Here is a 22,756-nt window from a genome sequence, read left to right as displayed (position 1 = left end):
TATCAGCTCTTACCTGATAGGCAACTTCGATCCATTCCCATCAGAGTAACAGGCCCACAGCAGATGCCATCCCATTGGCTCTTCACTCAACCCTGGAACATCTAGACAGCAAAGATCCAGTTGCAAGACAAAGTTTGTGAACCCTTTGGAATTGCCTGGTTTCTGCATTAATTACTCATAAAATGTGGTCTAATCTTCATCTTCACAATACTAGACAAACACAATCTGTCTAAACTAATAACACACAATTGTACTTCTCATCAATACTGAGTACACCATTTAAACAATCACAGTCTAGGTTCAAAAAAGCATGTGAACCTCTGGGGTAATGCCTTCTACAAAGCTATTTGGAGTCAGTGAGATGAGATGAGATGAGATTGGAGGTGTGGGCTGTAGAGGTGCCCTGCCCTATATAAAAAAGGCACACAAAGTCAGGTTACTGAGAGAGCCTGCTCTTCTCAAGAAAGATCTATTTATGTGCATCATGCCTTGATCAGAACAAATTTAAAAGTCCTCAGAAGAAGAATTTTAGAAATGCACGAAGCTGGAAAGGGCTACGAAAACATTCCTAAAGACCAAAGTGTTCATCAGTCCACAGTAAGAGAAGTCGTCTACAAATGGAGGAAACTCAGTACTGTTGCTACTCTCCCTAGGAGTGGGTGTCCTTCAGAGATCACACCAAGAGCACAAAGTTCATTTCTGAAGGAGATGGAAAAGAGCCCAAGGGTAACAGCAAAAGGTCTGCAGAAATTTCTAGAACTTGCTAAAATCTCTGTTCATGGGTCCACTGTAAGAAAATCTCTGAACAAGAATGGTGTTCGTGGAAGGTCACTACCAAGGCAATTACTGTTTTCTAAAAAAAAAAATTGTTGCTCTTTTCAAGTTTGCAAAAGACCACCAGGATTTTCCACAACACTCTGTGACAACGTTCTGTGGACAGATCAGACAAAAGTTGAACTTTTTGGCAGAAACCACTATGTTTGGAGGAAAAAGGGCATTGCACACCAACAACAAAATCTCATCCTAATCTGTGAAGCATGGTGGAAGGAGCATCATGGTTTGGGGTTGCTTTGCTTCCTCAGGGCCTGGACAGCTTGCAGTCATTGAGGGAACAATGAATTCAAAATTGGATGAAGACATTTTATAGGAGAATGTCAGGGTGGTGGTCTGTCACCTGAAGCTTAATAGAAGGTGAATGATGCAACAAGACACAAGAGTAAATTCTGGTTTTGAAATGGCCAAGAGAGTCCAGAGGTTAATCCAAATGAGATAAAAACATAAGAAATAGGTACAGGAGTAGGCCATCTGGCCCGTTGGGCCTGCTGTGCCTTTCAATAAGATCATGGCTAACCTGGCCATGGACTCATCTCCACCTAACAAAAATCTATCCAACCTTGTCTTAAGTATACTTACTGAAGTAGCCTCTGCTGCTTCATTGAGCAGAGAATTCCACAGATTCAACACCCTCTGGGAAAAGCAGTTCCTCCTCATCACAGTCCTAAATTTCCTCCCCCAAATCCTGAGGCTATGTCCCCTAGTTCTAGTCTCACCTACCAGTGGAAACAACTTACTGACCTCTATCTTAGCTATCCCTTTCATAATTTTATATATTTCTATAAGACCTCCTCTCATCCTTCTTAATTCCAGTGAGTACAGTCCCAGGTGACTCAATCTCTCCTCATAGTCTAACCCTCTCTAATCTGGAATCAATCTGGTGAACCTTTTCTGCACTGCTTCCAAAGCCAGTATATCCTTCCTCAAGGAAGGAGACCAGAACTGCATGCAGTACTCCAGATATGGCCTCACCAGTACCATATACTGTTACAGCATAACATCCCTGCTCTTAAATTCCATCCCTCTAGCAATGAAGGCCAACTTTCCATTTGCCTTCTTGATAGCCTGCTGCACCTGCAAACCAACCTTTAGTGATTCATGCACAAGCACTCCCAAGCCCTTCTGCCAGCAGCATGCTGTAATCTTTTACCATTTAAGTAATAATCTAACCTTTCACTTTTCCTTCCTTACATTTACCAACATTGTACTCCATATACTAGACCCTTGCCCACTCACTTAACCTATCTATATCTCTCTTCAGACTCTCCGTATCCTCTGCACAATTTGCTTTTCTGTTAAATTTAGTATCATCAGCAAACTTAAATACACTGCACTGAGTCCCCTCTTCCAGGTCATTGATGTATATCCTAAACAGTTGCGGAGTGCTAACCCCTATGGCACACCACTCACCGCTGACCGCTGATTGCCAATCAGAGAAATACCCTTGTATTCTGCTTTCTATTGGTTAACTAGTTCTCTATCCAAGCTAATATATCACCCCCAAGTTTATGCATCCTTATCTTATGGAAAAGTCTTTTATGAGGCACCTTACCAAACACCTTCTGGAAATCCAAGTAAATAACATCGTAAGTTTGTCAAATAGGACCTCATTGTCCTACTGCTTATTATGTAAGTCCTACACAGGTTTGTCCTCCTAAAATGCAACACCTGACAGTTATCTGCATTTAAATTCCTGCTGCAAGCTTACATAGCCTTCCTTGCTGTCCACTATGCCCCAATCTTGGTGTCATCTGCAAATTAGCTAATCAAATTTACTACATTATCATCCAGATTGTTGATATAGATGACACATATTGTTTCCTCTGCAGTGTAATGCCAGCCTCCAAAACCTATTTTCCAGTTATTTCAGTTATTTATTGAAACATACAGTGAATGCTTTGTTTGCATTAACAACCAGCACAATCAGAAGGTGTGCCAGGGATTGTCCGCAAATTTCGTCACACATACTGCATAGAATGCTCAGGAGATCAACAGCAAAACAAGCCCCTTTTCTCCCTCCCTCCCTCCCACCCACACACATACACAAACAGTCCTCCAACACAGGTTTGGTGATTCAGCTGAGGTTGAATCTTAAAGTGCTTGAAAGACCAGTCATATACAAAGGTGACTAGTTTACAGCTGCAGTCTCAAATACCATTTCAAGATTCAAGATTGTATTTGTCATTCTCCAGTACAAAAATTTAAAGGAGAATGAAATGATTGCCACTCTGGATCTGATGCAGCATTAAAAAACACAATAAATATAAATATAAAAGCAATCTTATAAAACACAATGTATCAGTAACTGATGAGTGTTCCCGTATATACATAAGATTAGCTTATATATACTGACTGATTGTATGTACATAAAGTGATGCTAGGTACTTGAGTATCTGAATATGAGGTGACTCTGACAGGAAATGATCAGGTGACTGAGTGACTCTCAGCACCAAGTAGCAGCAGGGCAGATGACAGTGAAGGTATGAGGTGTGGAGTGTAAGCAAAAAGTGGTGATGCATAAGGGGATGAAGAGTGCTAAGGGGCTGTGGAGAGGAGTAGCTGATATGATATAGGAGTGCTGGGGAAGGTTGGTGGGTGGAGGTGATGGCCTGGGGGAAGTAGCTGTTTTTGAGGCTTGTGGTCCATAAGACATAGGAACAGAATTAGGTCATTCTGCCCATTGTGTCTGGTCTGCCATTCTATCATGTTTGGTTTATTATCTCTCTCAACCACATTCTCCGGCCTTCTCCCGGTAACCTTTGACACCCTCAATAATCAACAACCTGTCAACTTCAGCTTTAAATATAGCCAATGACTTGGTTTCTGCAACAGTCTGTGGCAATAAATTCCAATAATTCACCACCTGTTCCAATGACATGGGTTTTGTGTAATGTCTCCCCTCCCCTGATCGGATGGGACAAACAGTCCGTAGGAGGTGTTGGTGGAATGCTGCATGATTTTAGACAAATTTTACATTTTAAATAAATACCATAATTCAATTGTAAACAAGAGAAAATCCTGCTGAAGAGTCTCAACCTGAAACGTTGACTGTACTCTTTTCCATCGATGCTGCCTGGCCTGCTGAGTTCCTCCAGTATTGTGTGTGTGTGTTACCATAATGCAGTGGTAACTTGTGGCCACTATGCATTTTCTTATTAGCATTCACGTGTTTTCCAGAAGTGCACTTCTATTTCATGAACACACAGTTGGTTCATTATGTCCACTGGAGCAGAAAAGTGTATCCTGCTTATGAAATCCTTGAACCTCATGGGGATTTCAGATTGCAAGTGATCCTCAATAGTAATTGGAATTTCCACTTGGGAATAATAGACCCGAGGAATATTCAGTTCATTTTCCCTGCACGAGAGAATCGGGGACTCTGTCAACAGCCATGCCTTCTGTGAAAAGGAGAATTGTTCTCAGAAACAATGCCTAGTTGTTTGACCTCCCAGGCTTCTCAATCTATGACCACCAACTATGACTGCAAGCAGTTCAATGTGAGCACTCATCTGATTTGAAAGTTTGGGCTTCCGTTCAGCGGAGTGTCAGGTCAATTTTGGTTTGCTCAGATGCCTACGTGGGTGACAGAGCACAAGCCCAGAACTGTAGATCTGTACAACGCTTAGTTTTCAGTTTGCTATGAAGCTTGGCATTCATATTTGAACAGCACTAAAGAAGTCAGTTTTGTCATCAGTTCTAAAGCACAAATTACATTGATTAGAAATTTGAGTTAACTAACATCCAAAGATGTGTGGTGCAGGTAGCCATGGGAAGTGAATAGGCTAAAAAGTTGTTGATGCATCTTTGAATTTATTTAAATCTTATATGCATCCCACAAAGTGAGGGAGTAAATACCTTTGCATTATGACTGTTGCAATATACAGGCACGTGAATTTTATAATGGCTTGTAGAAAGAAGCTGTCCCGTAGCCAGTTGGTCTTAGCTTTAATGCTGTGGTATCGTTTGCCAGACAGAAGCTTCTGAACAGTTTATAGTTGGTGTCCCTGATGATCCTCCAAACCTTCTTTCTGCATCTACAGCTGTGAATGTCCTCAGTGGAGGGAAATTTCCATTCATCGATGCACTGGGCTGTCCCTACCACTCTCTGCAGTGCCTAGTGATCAAGGTTGGTGCAGTTACCATACTAGGTGGTGTTGCAACCAGTCAGGATACTCTCAATAGTGCCCCTGTAGAAAGTCTTGAGGATTTGGGGGGGCTCATGCCGAACTTCTTCAGTTGTCTGAAGTGGAAGAGACGCTGTTGTGCCTTTTTCGCCACACAGCCAGTGTGTACAATCCAGATGAGATCTTTGGTATCAAGGAACTTGAAGCTGCTCACCCTCTCAACTGCAGTCCCATTGATGTTGATTGGAGCGAGCCTGTTTCTGTTCCTCCTGTAATCCACGATCAGCTCTTTTGTTTTTTTGGACATTGAGGGAGAGGTACATCTTGGTACCACTGTGTCAGGTATTAATCTCTGCTCTGTAGGCTGACTTGTCATCGCTAGAAATAAGGCCGATCACTGCATCATCTGCAAATTTGATCAGCACAGTTGTGGGTGTAAAGGGAGTAGAGGAGGTAACTCAGGACACAACCCTCGGGAGCACCTATGTTGAGGGTCAGAGGAGCTGAGGTGAGGGAGCCCACTTGTGGGCGATCCAATAGGAAGTCTAGGATCCAGCTGCATAAGGCAGGTGCAGGCCAAGTTCTCTGAACTTCCTGTCAAGTCTGGAGGGAATATTGCTGTTGAATGCTGAACTGTAGTCCAGGAACAGCATACTAATGTATGCATCCCTCTTCTCCAGATGAGTGAGGAGGCTATGTAGTGCTGTGGCTATGGTATCAACAGTTGACTGGTCCCGTCGGTAAGCAAGTTGTAGGGGTCCAATGTGGGTGGTAGCATGCTTCAGATGTAGTCTTTAACCAGCCTCTCGAAGCATTTGCTTATAATTCAGTTGAGTGCAACAGGACGCTAATCGTTCAGGCATGCTACCTTGGTTTTCTTAGGTACAGGGACAATGGTGGACGATTTGAAACAGGAGGGCACTACTCACCAGGAGAGGGAGAGATTATAAATGTCCGTAAACACCCCAGCCAGTTGTTCCACACATACTTTCAGAATCCGCCCTGGGATGCCGTTTGGCCCTGCTGCCTTACAGCTGTTGACATGTTGGAATATTCTATGTACTTCAGCCTTGGAATTCTGTGTACTCCTAGGGAATCCAGTCCTGTCAACCTCAAATAGAGTGTAAAAAAACATTTAGCTCGTCCGGGAGCAAGGCAGCAATATTGGCTGTACTGTTGTGTGTGTCATTGTCACAGAGTCTGTGTCGGTGTGTTTGTGCATGCATGTGTATGTGTGTATTGGAGTGTCCTGACCCAGTCCAACTAGTTAATAGACTGGGTCAGGTCACTCCAATGCACCTAATGAATTAGTTAATAGTTAACTAGAGCTGGTAGCTAGATCAGAATAATGTCCACATTTGGGAACAATGAAAGTACAGATACAGCTTAGCTCTGGAGGTATGGGAGCGATATGGTAACAGAGTAGTTATCATAGCATTTTACAGAGCCAGAGTTCCGTGTGACCACGTGCTCCGGCTTCTTCCCACATTCCAAAGTTGCACAAGTTAGGATTAGGCATCTGTGGGCTGCCTTTGTTGGCACCAGAAGCATGGCAACACTTCCAGGCTGCTCTCAGCATTTCTCAGACTGTGTTGGTTGTTGATGCAAACGATGCATTTCACTGTTTGCTTCAATGTACGTGTGACAAATAAAGTTAATCTCTACATAGCTGTTGATCATGCATATTGTGTTTTTAAAGACTAAATCACTAAAATTGACGTACTGAGCTAGATGGTAAGATATTTTCTGATAAATGGTTTGCATTGGGTTGGCCCATCTTTCATTCTGATTTAACTTGTATTGATGCAAAAAAAAAATGCTGTGTGCTTGTGTTTGGGTGACCTGACCCAGCGTGATAGCTAATTTATATTAAAGTCCATTATAACACAATGAGGAAAGTGAAGTGTTCTTGCACTTAAAAAGTGCTTTGCAAAACACAACTCAGAAGACCAGCCATATGAAGAGGATCCACTCTGGCTGGGATTATAAGTTTCCTCGATGAGGTTCTCCAGTATTTTGAGTGATGATTTCTTTCCTGCTGTATCTCAAGGTGAAAGCAGTTGGTTGCAGAGGTGGAGGGCTGGTGCTACATCAACCTTCCTTACAGTCCAGGAGTTATTTTCCATCAAATATATCTGAGCTCTCAGAGCAATTCTGTCAATGTGTTTGTAGATTGCATATATGTCTTTTGCTGGATGGATGCAATTAGTGTTTGCTAGACTAGAAACGAGGAGTTGGTAATTCAAAGAACAAGAGCATATGGACTCCCACAAAAAGCAACGAGGACCTTGAGCTCCCAGAAGTGCTACTTTGACACGATGTATGCATTTATGGGAGCTTCCAGCCTTATCCTGTAAAGTTTGAAATGTCTGGTGGAAGTGATATGCTACAACACATACAGTAGCTTGCCACAAGTGGTAGCAGAATCTTACTTTGGAGACCGTTTGCTCTAAAGTGTAGCAGATATTCAACCTCAGAACCTCACGACTCACAAATAACTGACTTTTGGAGGAGCCCTGTACTCCATGTGAGAAGCTGAGCTCCAGTAATTAGTCAGCTCTACTTAATGAGGGTGGTATTGCACCACTGTTTGCACTCGTCATCAAGAACAGCACAACTCTGCACATCATGGAAACCAGCCTCCGCTATGCATTCTGTCTATACTTCCCAATGTCTCATTAAAGCGGCCAACATAATCAAAGACCCCTCCCACCCCTAGACATTCTCTCTTCTGCTTTCTCCCATCGGACATACCACAAGGCTCAAGGATAGCTTCTACCCCACTGTTATAACACAGTTAAGTAGTTCCCTAGTGCAATATGTTGGACTCTTGCTTTCACAATCTACCTCATTATTTTCTTGCCCTTATTGATTGCCTGCACTGCACTTTCTCTACAGCTGTTACACTTTATTCTGCATTCTGTTGCTCAACTTGTTCTACCTCAATCTGTATGAACAGTATATACACTATATCTCGGTACATGTGACATTCATCTTTCCATATGCAGCTACATATTCTATGGGTAAAAATTATTTGTATATACATAGAATTCTTCATGACAACAACTCATTACAATTATTTTGAAAATGTGGTCACTTGCAGAAACACTGCTCCCACAGAATGGTGCGAGTGTAGTATGAGCTGCCAGTGGAAGTGGTAGATTGGTAAATATGGGTGCAATTGTGACACTTAAGAGAAATTTGGATAGATACATGGACGAGAGGGGTACAGAGGGCTGGGTGCAGGTAGTTGGGACTAGGCAGAAGGTGGCACAGACTAAATGGGCTGAAGGGCCTGTCTCTGTGTTGCAATGCCCCATGACATCTCAGTGAAGTTTAATTCATTGTTTGTAATGTGCATATTGCATCAGGAGCAGAGCAGAGCATCAAGTGTAAAGGAGAACAAAATAACTGTTACTCCAGATCCAATGCAGCTCAAAACTCCCCCAAAAAAGATAAAGAACACAATAATAAATTTAAAAACCCACAACAAATCTAAATACATAAGATTAGCTCATACACATAGATTGATTGCCTATCAAGTGACACTAGGCCATAAATAAAGTGACTGATAGGAATTAATAAAGTAGTGGTGGAGTTAGTGGGTGGAGGTGTTGATCAGCCTTACTGCTTGGGGACATAACTGCTGTTCTTGGCACAGGTGCTCTGTAGCCTCCTCCAAGATGTTACTGGCTCTTTCCCAGCATCTTTCTGCATACAAGTCTTGGTGGTGGGTATGCTGGTGCCAGAGATGCATTAGAAAGTTTTCACTACCCATTCTGTCTGCCACTGACCAGTTTCTCTACCAAGCACCGATGCAGCTTGTTAGGATGCTCTCTAATGGCGAGAGTTTGGATGTGCAAAGGTGAACTCTCTCCATTCTCCTCAGAAGGAAAGGCTTCTTGACTGTGTGGAATGTGTCTTGGAGCATGACAGGTTGTGTGTGATGTGTATGTTCAAGAGTTTCCACTACTGTGTCACTGATGTAAAAGGGGGTGTTAGTGGTGTAAGTTCTCCTGAAATCGATGGCCATCTCCTTTGTATTGTTGACATTAAGGAAGACAACAGAGATTTGAATCACTTCTGATAGGAACTGCCAACCGGAATAATCCTGGCCAAAATGCAAAAGCCTGAATCATCAGCTCATGGGGTTTTCTATATTCATATTACAACTGAACTTAATAGACAGCGTCAGTGGAGACTTTTCTTCCTCAAACCCTTTGGAGAATATGCCAAGTCTGTGTTGTGTTGAGCAGTAATCCCTGCAATTTTCACTTTTTATACATCCATGGTGTTGAAAGGCAAAAAATGGTGCAGTTTACTGCAGTTTACAGGTGCATGAGAACCATAGAAATTTATAGCACTGGATGGAGACTAGTCAGCAATCCATGCTGTCAAAAAGAAAAGGAGCTATTTATGCGCAACAGAGTCAGGCAGGCAAGGCAGATCCCAGATCTGAATGACAGCTTACATTGTTGTCCAGCCTCAGGGAGAAGAACATCATAGTATCTGGTGCATGACCTCTGATATAGTGAAGAATAATCAGCCTTGAATTGTTCCTGAAAGTTGCTCTTTAGAAATTCCCACTTAGATAAGAGCCATAGAGTAGCACAATGCAGATGTAGGTACGTTGGTCCATCTAGTCCATGCTTACCTGTTTTCCTGTTTAGTGACTTCGACCGGCAGCTGGACCACTTCCCTCCATAACTGTCTTATCTATCTACCAATCGAGCTCCTGCTAAATGGTGCAATCAACCAACATCCATCATTTCCACAGGCAGCTTGTCCCAAACTCGTTCCACCCTCTGAGTGAAGGAATTCCCCCTCAGCTTGCCTTATTAAATATTTTACCTTTCGCCTCTAGTTCTAGTCTCGCTCAACCTCAAAGAAAAGTGCCTGCCTGTATTCACCCACTCATAATGTTGCATAATTCTATAAGATCTACCCTCATTCTCTTACACCCTAAAGAATAAAGTCCTAACAAATTCAACCTTTCCCCTTAACTCCTCAATTCGTGGCAGTTTCCTTGTAAATTTTTCTTTCGATCTTATTGATATCTTTCCTGTAGGAAGGTGACCAGAACTGCACACAATGCTCTGAAATGAGGATTTCAGTTGCCAAGTTTAAATGTTACTAAGTGCCTAGTCCCAACTACCTGCACCCAGCCCTCTGTACCCCCCTCGTCCATGTATCTAACCAAATTTCTCTTAAATGTCACAATTGAACCCATATTTACCAATCAACCCTCTTCCACTGGCAGCTCGTACTACACTCGCACCACTCTCTGAGCGAAGACATTCCCCACCAGTTCCCCTTAAACATGTCATCATTCTCCCTAAAAATTATAGTGTATTAGTAAGCACAGTCCTTCACAGTGCACTAGTTGTAAGATCAGGGTTCAATTCATGCCACTGTCTGGAAGGAGCTTGTACATGACTGTGCAGGTTTCCTCGGTGGGGGGAGGGGGCTCCTCTTTCAAAAGACATACGAGTTAGGGTTAATGAATTGAGGACACGTTGATGCTGGAAGCATGACAACACTTGCAGGCTGCCCAGCACAACCCTCGCTGATTTGATTTCAAACAAAATATGTATTTCACTATGTACGTGTGACAAATAAAGCTAATCTCTAACCCTATGACCTAGTCTCCCCCAATCTGAGGTGAGAAAGCCAGCTTGCTTTCACCTATCTATACTCCGTATAACTTTGTATACCTCTATATGATCTTCACTATGCTCCAGGTTGAATCTCCAAAGTTGTATTGATGTCATTTATTGTGAATGAATCTGTATGTAGTGGGCAGATCTTTTGCAGACTTGAAATGACTCAAAACCCCAGCCCCCCTCCCTCAAGTGTTTCCTCAATGAGTCATAGAGCTATAAGCTATAAGCCTACCGTGCCAGTAGTCTGTGTCAAACTATTATTCTGCCTAGTCCGATTGACTCACACCCTTCATACCCCTCCCATCCATGTACCTATCCGAATTTCTCTTAAATTTTGAAATTGAACTCGCATCCACCACTTCCACTGGCAGCTCTTTCCACACTCTCACCACCTTCTGAGTTCCCCTTAAATATTTCACCTTTCACTCCTAACCCATGACCTCTAGTTCTAGTCTTACCCATCCTCGGTGAAAAAAGCCCACTTGCATTTCCCCTATCTATGTGCTCCTCTATCAAATCTCTCTTCATTCTCATACACTTTAAAAAAATAAAGTCTTAATCTATTCAACCTGTACCTGGGACTTAGGTTCTCAAGAACTGATATCTCAGGACCTGCATTCGATGGAGTTCAGAATAATGAAAGAGAACTTATTGAAACCAACCAGATACTGAAAGATGTGGGTAGCGTGGATGTAGAGGGGATGTTTTTGTTAGAAGGGCAGTCTAGGATGTGATGTCTCAGAATATAGGGATTTTCCTTTAGAACTGAGATGAAGAGGAATTTCATTAGCCAGAGGATGGTGAATCTGTGGAATTCATTGCCACAGATGGTTGTGGAGGCTGTCATTTGGTGTATTTAAAGCAAAGATTGATAGGTTTTTGATCAGTCATGATCAAAGATTACAGGAGAGGCAGGAGAATAGGATTGAAAATAAAATCAGCCATGAATGAATGTTGGAGTAGTCTGGATGGGCTGATTGGCCTAATTCTATTTTTGTATCTCATGGATTGGTAAAGCCTTGTGTTGTGCCTCACTAATCAGCTGGGAACCAGATTTTTGTAGCTCCACACAGTAGCAAAGCAGTTAGCATAACACTGTGACGCAATTTCCGGGTGCTCCAATTTCCTCTCATATTCCAAGGACGTATGGCTCGATTAGTGAGTTGTGAGCATGCTATGTTGGCACCATGATGACATTTTTAGGCTGCTCAGCACAATCTTTTCTGATTTGATTTGATGCAAGCTATTCATCTCACTACATGTTTCAATGCACATGTGACAAATAAAGCTAGTTTTTTTTAGCTAATCTCAAATAAAATATGTAAGATTCCAACCTAGTCAGGTGACTTTCAACCTAGGATCCATCCAGAGACCTATTCCATGTATCACCACGTTGTGTGGGTAGATGACTGCCAACCTGAGGCAGTCCATCCCTCAGCAGAAGATCCCAAGCAGCTAGCCAGTGCATGGCCTACAGACACTTTACCATCCACATTTATGGATAATGAAGACCTTGTGTACAAGTGGGATCAATATCACATCTGATTTATTCTGCCAATGCCACACACAGGGCTGGAGAATGGAAATGCTTTGTTTCAGTAATGTCACATTAGAGTTCTCTCCATACATAAACTGTTAGGATGAGTAGCTCCCATGAGGATTATGCATGATCACAATAACATTAGAAGAACTAACAGAGCATTGTACATTATGCCGCCAACTTTGGAAGATATAATGAAAGATTAATTTTTTTTAAATTCGTTCACTTTTTCAAATATCAGAGATCAAGCTTTCTGATTGTGATCAATGTGAAAAATGAACAGCTCTTTCATTATTTTTCATTCTAGGGTGCCCTCACTGTAAGAACACTATCCCGCATTTCGCAGCAGCTGCCGACCACTTTAAGGAGGAGCGAAAGGTAATTGTATGCCTTAAGGGACTGTTCCAGTCTCTTAAGCTTTATGCAAAACATTTCAGCTTTTCATTAGCATGAAATTGCACAAACATCTCCCCCATGGCTTGTTGGTGGATGCCCCAAGTGTGGAATTAGAGTAATTTAACTCGAGTAGTTGCACTGTAAATAAAAAACCGAATAAGGTCTTGTTGAGAAGGGTGTTGAAAAGGCAGAGAGATTCAAGATTATGAGAAGATCTGGGGGTACACTTAGAGAGAACCAGAATACTGGAATATTACACAAAAAGCTGGAGGAACTCAGCAGGTCAGGAAGCATTAATGGAAGGAAATGGACATTCGACATTTCAGAAACAGATTTATTTTTGCTGACATATAGCATGTAATTTGTTGTAAGAAATGAATGAATGAAATTAATTTATTTCAGTCAGTAAAAACGTAACAAAAAGCGTCATTTACAATGATGAGTTCATAATGATGATTTCATAGGACAAAATTACAACAAAAAACACAGATAAACTTGTGATGTGTGTTGCTTCAGGTTGTGGCATCTACGGTCTCGTGTCTCCACATTAGAATATCTTTGTTTATCCTCGCAGTCAAGATGGAGATTTCATACTCAATTCAGTAGGAAATTCAAGGGAAGTACAATGACATAAATAACCAGCACAGCTGCTGCCTCAGCAGTAGAGAAATATTTTAAACTTGACCTTGAGTGTTGTCTGAGAGGAGTTTGCAAGTTCTCTTTGTGACCAGGTTTCTCCAGGTACCCTGGTTTTTCACTCACAGTGTTCAGGCTCACGGGTTGGCCAGTTAAGTGGCTGCTGTAAGTTGCCTCTAGAATGGATGTGAGTGGTAGAGGTCTCAGCCTGAAACATCGACTGTACTCTTTTCCATAGATGCTACCTGACCTGCTGACTTCCTTCAGCATTTTGTGTGTGATGAATGGTAAAATTGGATGGGGTGGGATTGATGGGAATGTGGAGAGAATGAAAATAGTGAAAATGTAAGAGTAGTGCAAGTGGGTGATTGATAGTCTGCGTGACTCTGCTTCCGTGCTTTATATAGGAAATTCTGTGACAAAAGTGGAGCTAGCTACTACTAGAAATACTTGAAAAAATATAACCAAAGGGCAAAGTAGACGAATATGAGGGAGAAGCAATTAGAAGGCTATGTTGATGAAGCTAGATGAAGATGGTTTCAAGAAGTCTCCTACAGGCAGAAACCTGATGATCTGTATAAATTTGTGTGCCATAGATCATTTGGAACTCTGCATAGACTTGGGATTGAACCTGAAACCATTCTTGACATTTTATCCAAGTTGCAGTTGGTCTCAGCAATATTTTTGTATGAGTGCGAAAAATTTGGACACATGATCCAGTCCCAACAATTACCTGTTCCAGAAAACATGCATCAGGTGAAACCAGATTGGTGACACAGTGTCACTTTCCTGAACAGAGTCCTGGTATCTTGAGGCAGTAAATCACTACTGAAGCATAAAATTAATGCTCAGCATAGAAATGGACTACGCTTCCTATCTTGAAATCCATACTTTATCCCTCCTTTTCAAATAGGACTACAGATCTGGGAATACAGATCCATAAATCCTTGAAAGTACCATCACAGGTTCATGAATCAAAGTTTTAAGTACAGGAATTGGGATGTTGTATAAGACGTTGGTGAGGCCTAATTTGGAGCACTGTGCAGTTTTGGTCACAACAACAGGAAAGATATGAATAAGATTGAAAGAGTGCCGAGAAAATTTACAAGGATATTGCTAGTACTTGAGGAATTGAGTTACAGAGAAAAATTGAGTAGGTTAGGATTGGAGCACATGAGAGTGAGGGGAAATCTGATAGAGATATACAAAATTATGTGGGGTATGGATAGGGTAAATGCAAGCAAGCTTTTTCTGCCATGGTTGAGTGAGACTAGAACTAAAGGTTATAGGTTAAGGGTGAAAGGTGAAATATATGAGGGGACCTGAGGAGGAGCTACTACTCTCAGAGGTTGGTGAGTGTGTGGAACGAGTTGTCAGCAGAAATGGTGGATGTGGTTGATTTCAATGTTTTAAGAGAAATTTGGGTAAGTACGTGGACAGGAGGGGTATGGAGGGATCAATGAGACCAGACAGAATTACAGTTTGGTGCAGAATATACTGCTGAAGGTTCTGCTTCTGTGTTGTAGTACTCTATGACTGTATGACTGGATATATTCACCCATTTGAAATTGAAACCCGGGAGAATCAGTCCTTCTGACTGTTGTAATTCACATCACTGCAACCCTTCTGATCGCAGTTTGTCAACATTTTGATGACTCTGCTGATTTGGAAAGAATTAACATTTCATTAAGCTCAGGAGCATTTAGCTGAGCAATAGATGGTACAGAGCTGTATCAGTGAATGAAGCAGTGATTCCTGCTCAGACTGGGCCAGAGTTTTGAGTTCTTTTTGTTTCGTCAGTTATCATCTCAACTGCTTGCTGGTGTCCACCACCTACCTTGTCTTTGACCCCTAAAAACCTGCTGGAAACAAAACACAAAGTGAATCTGAGATTAGAATTCAAAGCAGTGCTGAAGAAGTGCTGTGTTACCAGTAGTGGCGCCAGGTGTCAGCCATTGCTCAGTGGTCGGAGGTTCAGGTCCCTATCCAGGAGAACATGCAACAACTCCTGGCTCTTGCTGTTTGGTGCTGCTCTGTAAGTAGTAGTGCAATCTCTCAAGTCGAGTAAGATGTTCTCCCAAGGGATTGTCGTTTGTTTGGTTCTCAGGTGGCTATAGAGGCTGTTCCAGAATCAACATATTCTGGTGCAGTATAGGCACGACTAAGTGGTAGCTGTGGTTAATGGTTGGGTCTTTTGGTTGTTCAGTCTCACTGTTCACAGCTGCCACTTGTTCTCTGCAGCACAGCAGAAATCACTCTCATACAGCACAGCTCCCTCCTGAACAGATTTCTTCCAGGTGTATCTATTGAGTGTAATGTCTTCCCAGTTTTTAGATGTAATGTTGAATTTCTTCAGGCTGAATTTGATGTTATCTTTGAAGAGTTTCCTTTGCTCACCAGGGTTCACTGACCTTCCTTCAACTGGGAGTGAAGGATCAGTTTGGGGAAACAAGCGTTAGGTATCCAAATTACATGATTTATCCATTGGAGTTATCATAGTGGGGATGCTGCTCATGTTGGTCTCCAGTACGCTGGTGTTAGTGCATCTGTCAGTAAGTATACATTGGTAGAGATGTTGTCTTTCAGAAAGGATGACCATTGCAGGACTTTGAGTCTTCACCAACATCCTTTCAATACTTGTCGTCAATGTTACTGAAATATGAATTATTATGTGGGACTCACTGTGGTCAATCTGGCTGCCATTATCTCCAGTACATAGCTACAGGTCAAAAAGTAGTTATGGATTGTAATCACTTTAAGCCATCCAGAGGTATGGAACTTATTTTATATTCAGATATCTTTTCTGTCACAAAATAAGAAAATTTAGCCCATTTTAACCTTTCAAACCAAGAAGACTTTGGTTACCTTTCTGAGTGTGATGTTTATAAAAAGATTTCATTTATTTCCTGGGTTTTTCCTCTTTCAGATTCAGATTTATTTATCACACATACATCAAAATATACAGTGAAATATGTTGTTTCCATCATTTTTCCTCATTCATCACCTTTTGACTTTATATGTGCTCTTATATTAATCCAAATAAACCTTTGTGCCTTTAGTCCTGAAAAATTTAGAAGCATGGTAAAGAAGATTTGGTGATAAGCCATGTGACCCAATAGCACATCACAAAACATTAGTCAGTAAAGCATGTACAACTTTTCAATCAAATGATGGCTGCTTTTAACGCCATTTGTACACTTATGCTTCCATAAATCTCTATAATCTTGTCCAAAAGTAATCTTTAAATCCGTTCTGAAATTGCTAGATGAAAATTCTGCCCACTTTCTGCCCACCAGTCAATTCCAGAATTCCACTACACTTTTTATGAAAAAAATCGTAACAACTTGCTTCTAATTTTAAAGTTATTTTCCATTGACCAGAGGAAATAGTTTTTAATTTATTCTGTCTAATCTTTCAATCCGTTCTATGAGAGATCACCCTGTAACTTTTTGTACCTGAAGATATACACATCTGGTCAGTGCAACCTTTACTCCTTTCAAACGCTATGCTGAATTTACCTTATCAATGAGTTACAGAACTTCCAATACTAAATAGCCAAACTGAGCACTACACAAGTACAAACTGACATATTGACCTCTGCTACTCCACAACCTTGCTTTGCAGAGTACATATTAATCAGCAGCTTGCGTTAATGAAGAAAAACATGCCCATTTCTAATGCTGTTCTTGCAGGAGGACTTGCAAACATTGCAAAAAAAAAATCAATTATCTTTATGCTGCTTTGTTTGCTTTCCCTCTTTTCCCAAATGACTGTCAATAACAATTCCATTAAGCCCATTCCTTTTTGCCAATAAACCAGTTATGTGAACAGGATATTGTACTCATAAAGGATCTAAGTCACTTCAGGCTGCTTAGATGTGATGTCAGACTCCCTTTGATCTATCAGCACTTTCGGAGTGTCCCGCTAGCTGCCCTAAGCTGAATTAGCTGATCTGAGAAGAGTTCCAAGTTTTCCTGTTACAGCTTCTTACTTTGTCACCAGTTGGACTTTCCTAGCATTCAGATAGAGTCAGAACACCTATAAAGTCTATGAGTTCAATTCAAACGCAAAACCCCTTTCTACTTTTTGTTTTGAATGTGGAAATATCAAGAGCCGTGAGGTAATGTTACAATTCAACAAACCTTGGTTAGACCACACTTGGAATATTGTGTTCAGTTCTGGTCACCTCATTATAAGAAGAATATTTCTTTCATCCATGTGCCTGTCTAAGAGTCACTTAAATGTCTTTAGTGTAACTACCTCTACCACCACCCCTGGCAGTGCATTCCATGCACATACCACTCTCGGTGTAGAAATCCTACCTCTGACATCCCACCTATATTTTCCTCTAATCATCTTAAAACTATGCCCTTCATGTTAGCTGTTTTGACTCTGAGGGAAAGTCTCTGGCTGTCCACTTGATCTTTGCCTCTTATCATTTTGTACACCTCTATCCAGTACCTCATCCTCCTATTCACTCAATCCTAATAAGGCGTGCTCTCCAATCCAGGCAGCATCCTGGTAAATCTCCTTTGAACCCTCTCTAAAGCTTCCATGTCTTTCCTATAATGAGGTGAATAGAACTGAACACAGCATAAAAGTAAAAGCTTCTATAGATATGTAAAGAGGAAAAAAGTTAGTGAAGGCATCAACAGAGGAGATTTTATAATAATGAGCAGGCAAATTATACTTTGGTTCTATATTAACAAAGGAATGTGCAAGTGTTATGATATGGCAACAATGAATATAGAATTGAGACAGGTTTTTATAAACAAAAAACATTTATTAACCCTGCTCAATAAAAAAAATGAAAAGTAAACAAACGACTAACTTAACCAGAATTTAACTGCTATACGGCAACTCGAACAGTTCTTAAAGTGATAAATGCGAACACAGTTCTTAAAATGATAAATGCAAAAGACCAAATGATTTACACAGTCAATTAGGGGAGACTTTACTGAAGTAACAAATTCCTCCACGATGTGATGTTACTGCTGATCCCAGCGGGAATATACCTTGCCTGAAGGATTTACGACGAAGGAAATTAAAAATAGCTTAATTCTTGGCGAATAACCCTGCTCCAATCCTTTCTGCTCTTATAGCAGGGACTATCTCGGATGCAGGTTACTATCTTTTTGAACGAAGATTAAATAAGGTCAATCCTGTATTACCGCCGACACCACCAACTTCTCTCGATCCTTCGGGTCTCCGTACCGCCATAAATCTTCACTCTCCGATTGGACTAAACTGCAGCAGCGTTTGGCGAGACTGCTGGCAAAAACCTTTGAGACTTAAGGCAGAAAGTAAAACTCCACTTTAAAACAAAACTGCATCATGAGACGAATACGCAGCATAACAGAGTCACTGACGAATTAAATCACGAACTGACCCGCACAGAGTCTTGCCATCTTCAGAAGTTTTCTGATGACTCTGCCATAGCTGGATGCATCAGCAAGGGAGATGAGGCTGAGTACAGGGCTACGGTGGGAAACTTGTCACATGGTGTGAGCAGAATCATCTGCAGCTTAATGTGACAAAGACTAAGGAGCTGGTAGTGGACCTGAGGAGGGCTAAGGCACTGGTGACCCCTGTTTCCATCCAAGGGGTCAGTGTAGACATAGTGGAGGATTACAGATACCTGGGGATACGAATTGACAATAAACTGGACTGGTCCAAGAACACTGAGGCTGTCTACAAGAAGAGTCAGAGCCGTCTCTATTTCCTGAGGAGACTGAGGTCCTTTAACATCTGCTGGACGATGCTGAGGATGTTCTACGAGTCTGTGGTGGCCAGTGCTATCATGTTTGCTGTTGTGTGCTGGGGCAGCAGGCTGAGGGTAGCAGACACCAACAGAATCAACAAACTCATTCGTAAGGCCAGTGATGTTGTGAGGGTGGAACTGGACTCTCTGACGTTGGTGTCCGAAAAGAGGATGCTGTCCAAGTTGCATGCCATCTTTGACAATGTCTCCCATCCACTCCATAATGTACTGATTAGGCACAGGAGTACATTCAGCCAGAGACTCATTCCACCGAGATGCAACACTGAGCATCATAGGAAGTCATTCCTGCCTGTGGCCATCAAACTTTACGACTCCTCCCTCGGAGTGTCAGACACCCTGAGCCAATAGGCTGGTCCTGGTCTAATTTCCACTTGGCATTATTTGCTTGTTATTATTTAATTATTTATGGTTTTATATTGCTACATTTCTACATTATTCTTGGTTGGTGCAACCGTAATGAAACCCAAATTCCCTCGGGATCAATAAAGTATGTCTGTCTGTCTGACCTGCGTCACAGCAAGGCTTTCCCCTTTTATACCTGTTGAAACAGGTCATCACATGACCTCTCACTGGCAGAAAATTACATCACCATCACAAGACCATTACATAATGCTCATCAGAGACTCAATTACATCGTGGTCATGTGACAGTCACAAGATACCCACTGGGTATGTAACACAAGTAATCTAGAAATGTGGAACACTGGATTAGAGAGAGGGAGGAACTAAATAACATTGGTATGTGTAGGGAAATGCTGATCACGAAACTGAAGGGCCAAATAGCCTGCTAGTGCTCATATTTTCTGTATTTCTTTCCGGGATTATGAGGAAGGAGAAATAAATATTGTCAGGATAAAATAATCATCAAATAGCTAACTGTCTGATTTAAAATAATTAATCTTAACGTGTCATAGTCGCTTTACCCGAGATTATTTTGCTGCCCTGTGCATTGGTTGTCAGGTAGGTTTTAGTAGTATTTGAATCTCTGCCGCCTGCTGATTTATTGTTTTTAAGTTGCAGTGAACTGTAGTTTAACATGCTTGATGCACAATTTTTTCCAATGCTAAAAGATCCTTCAAAAGGTGTGGTGCCCAGATCCAAACAGTATCCACAGCCAAGCTTTGTAAAATAATACACACAAACAGTTGGAGGTTCCCTCCCCCCCCCCCCCCCCCCCCACACACACACACACACACACACACCTTATTCTGGCTTCTTCCTCCTTCCTTAGCAGTCCTGATGAAGAGCCGCAGAATGTGTGGCAACCCAGGACATCCTTGGGTATGCTAATTGTTAACATGAAAACATGAACAACACAATTCCCTGCATATTTTGATGTACAGTACATATGATAAATGAATCTGTATCCAAAAAATGTTGATGGTTTATTCCCCTCCTTAGATGCTGCCTGATCTGCTGAGTTCCTCCAGCATTTTGGGTGTTATTCCCTGTAATAATACATGTATGAGATACATGTAATACACATGCATTATCATGAATTTTTTTAACTAAGTATGTTATCCCAGGTTTATTTATGAGTCCAAACAATAGCATTTTAGTTGCTGTCAGCTGTTTCCTGCACCCCTTCCACTTCGCATCTTCCTTTAACAGAACAGAATTGATGCACATTTTTCCTCTCACCTTTGACTTTGAAGATGGAAAGGTGGCTCCTGTTCAAGCTGCGGTGACAGTAGTGTAAGGTATTACAGTGCCAGGTCATGTAATGTTGGCTCTGCAAGCATGGTGACACTGGTAAGCTTTGTTGTTGACACATTTCACTGTATGCGTCGATGTACGTTTAACAAATAAAGCTACTGTTTAACAATCAGCCTAGAGCAATACCTTAACCATCATGGCAGATCATTGAGCTTGAGTAGTAAAAAGACCTACATCAGCAAAATGTGCCATCGGTTTCCCTTCATGCAACACCATTCTGTTATTATGTGGGATCAACCCTGTGCATGTTATTATTTTAGAAAGATATTCTAGAGTTGCTGGAAATCCAGTTATACACACAAAATGCTGGAGGAACTCAGCAAGTCAGGCAGCATCTCTGGAGGGAAATAAACAGTCAACTTTTTGGGCCAAGTTCCTTCGTCAGGAAAGGAATAGGAAAGAGGTTAGAATAAGAAAGTGCGGGAGGGGAAGGAATACAAGCTGGCAGTGAGACCAGGTGAGGGGGAAGGTGGGTGAGATGAAGTGTGAAGCTAGGAGGAGATAGATGAAAAAGATGAACGGCAGAAGAAGATGGAGTCTGATAGGAGAGGACACTGGACCAGGGGAGAAAGGGAAGGAGTTCAAAGTGCTTTACAATGGGATAAAGTACAAACATAAAAATAAAAGACAAAATTATGTTTGTTTAAAGCAAGGTTTAAGATGGTACTGGTGATTTATACTTCTTCATCTAAAATACCAGAATGTGTTATTTCTTTAGATGCTGAAAAAGCATTTGATAGAGTTGAATGGCCATATTTATTTACTACAATGCAACAATTTAATTTTAGTTCAAAATTTATATCATGGATTAAATTAATATACCATAAACCTTTAGCTTCAGTTTTTTACCAATAATCAGAGATCCCCTTTTTTTCAGCTATTTCGTGGTACAAGGCAAGGTTGCCCTTTTAAGTCCTTTACTATTTGACATCGCTTTAGAACCGTTGGCTATAGCTATTCGTGAATCACCTAATATTCTCGGTATTACCCGTGGGGAGAGGACGTATAAAGTATCGTTATATGCTGATGATTTGTTATTATATATATCTGACCCTGAAAGATCTATCCCTGCTATTTCGTCTTTGCTTGCTCAATTTAGTAATTTTTCTGGTTATAAATTGAATTTTAACAAGAGTGAACTATTTCCATTAAATATGCAAGTTCCCAATTTATAAACATTTACCATATAAAATTGTTACAGATTATTTTACTTACCTAGGTATTAAAATTACTAAAAAGCATAAAGATTTATTTAAGGTTAACTTTTTACCTTTAATTGATCAAATTAAGCAACTTGCTATTAGGTGGTCTCCACTATCTTTGTCATTGGTTGGTAGAGTTAATGCTATTAAGATGATGATACTACCTAAGTTCTTATATTTATTTCAAGCATTACCAATTTTTATTCCTAAAGCTTTTGTTGATACTATTGACTCTAAAATATCTTCTTACTTGTGGTAGAACAAAAATCCTAGATTGGGTAAAAAATATTTACAGAAGCCTAAGAAGGAGGGCGGCTTGGCTTTACCAAACTTAAGATTTTACTATTGGGCAGTTAATATACGATATTTAATATTCTGGACACAAGAATGGACTATAGCTACTTGCCCACAATGGGTAAATTTGGAATGTAAATCTGTGCAAGATTTTTCACTGATTTCAATCTTAAGATCTTCACTTCCTTTCTCTTTATTCAAATTGAATAAACAGATAACTAATCCTATAGTCAGATATACATTACGAATTTGGTTTCAATTTTGTATATTTTTTGGTTTGAATAAATTTATTTTATCATGTCCCATAATATCTAATTTTTTTTTTGGCCTTCATCTATGGATCAAGCTTTTCTTTTATGGAAAACAAAAGGTATAACATGTTTTCGTGATCTGTTTCTGGATGATAACATTATGTCCTTTGAACAGCTATCTAATAAATATAATTTACCTAAAACCTGTTTTTTTAGATATTTGCAATTTAGAAATTTTTTGTATAATGAGTTACAGTCTTTTTTGAAAGAATGTCCATTGGACATTACAGATAGAATTTTAGCCCTTAATCCTTATCAA

At 40.8% G+C, this 22,756-nt stretch overlaps 1 protein-coding gene across 2 annotated transcripts in view; it reads left to right on the top strand.

Annotated features, from left to right (window-relative positions):
- The window catches only part of pdia5 (protein disulfide isomerase family A, member 5), a 194,758-nt gene that overhangs the window by 157,806 nt on the left and 14,196 nt on the right, over positions 1 to 22,756 (top strand). For both annotated transcript variants that reach the window (XM_059967674.1, XM_059967675.1), the window contains one exon: positions 12,469 to 12,539. In XM_059967674.1, the coding sequence (XP_059823657.1) occupies positions 12,469 to 12,539 (71 nt within the window). The remainder of the gene's footprint in view (positions 1 to 12,468; positions 12,540 to 22,756) is intronic.

This window comes from Hypanus sabinus, chromosome 4 (genome assembly GCF_030144855.1).
Source record: "Hypanus sabinus isolate sHypSab1 chromosome 4, sHypSab1.hap1, whole genome shotgun sequence".
NCBI lineage: Eukaryota > Metazoa > Chordata > Chondrichthyes > Myliobatiformes > Dasyatidae > Hypanus > Hypanus sabinus.
Note: the sequence above shows the minus strand (reverse complement) of the source record. Positions and strands in the feature narration are given on the sequence as shown.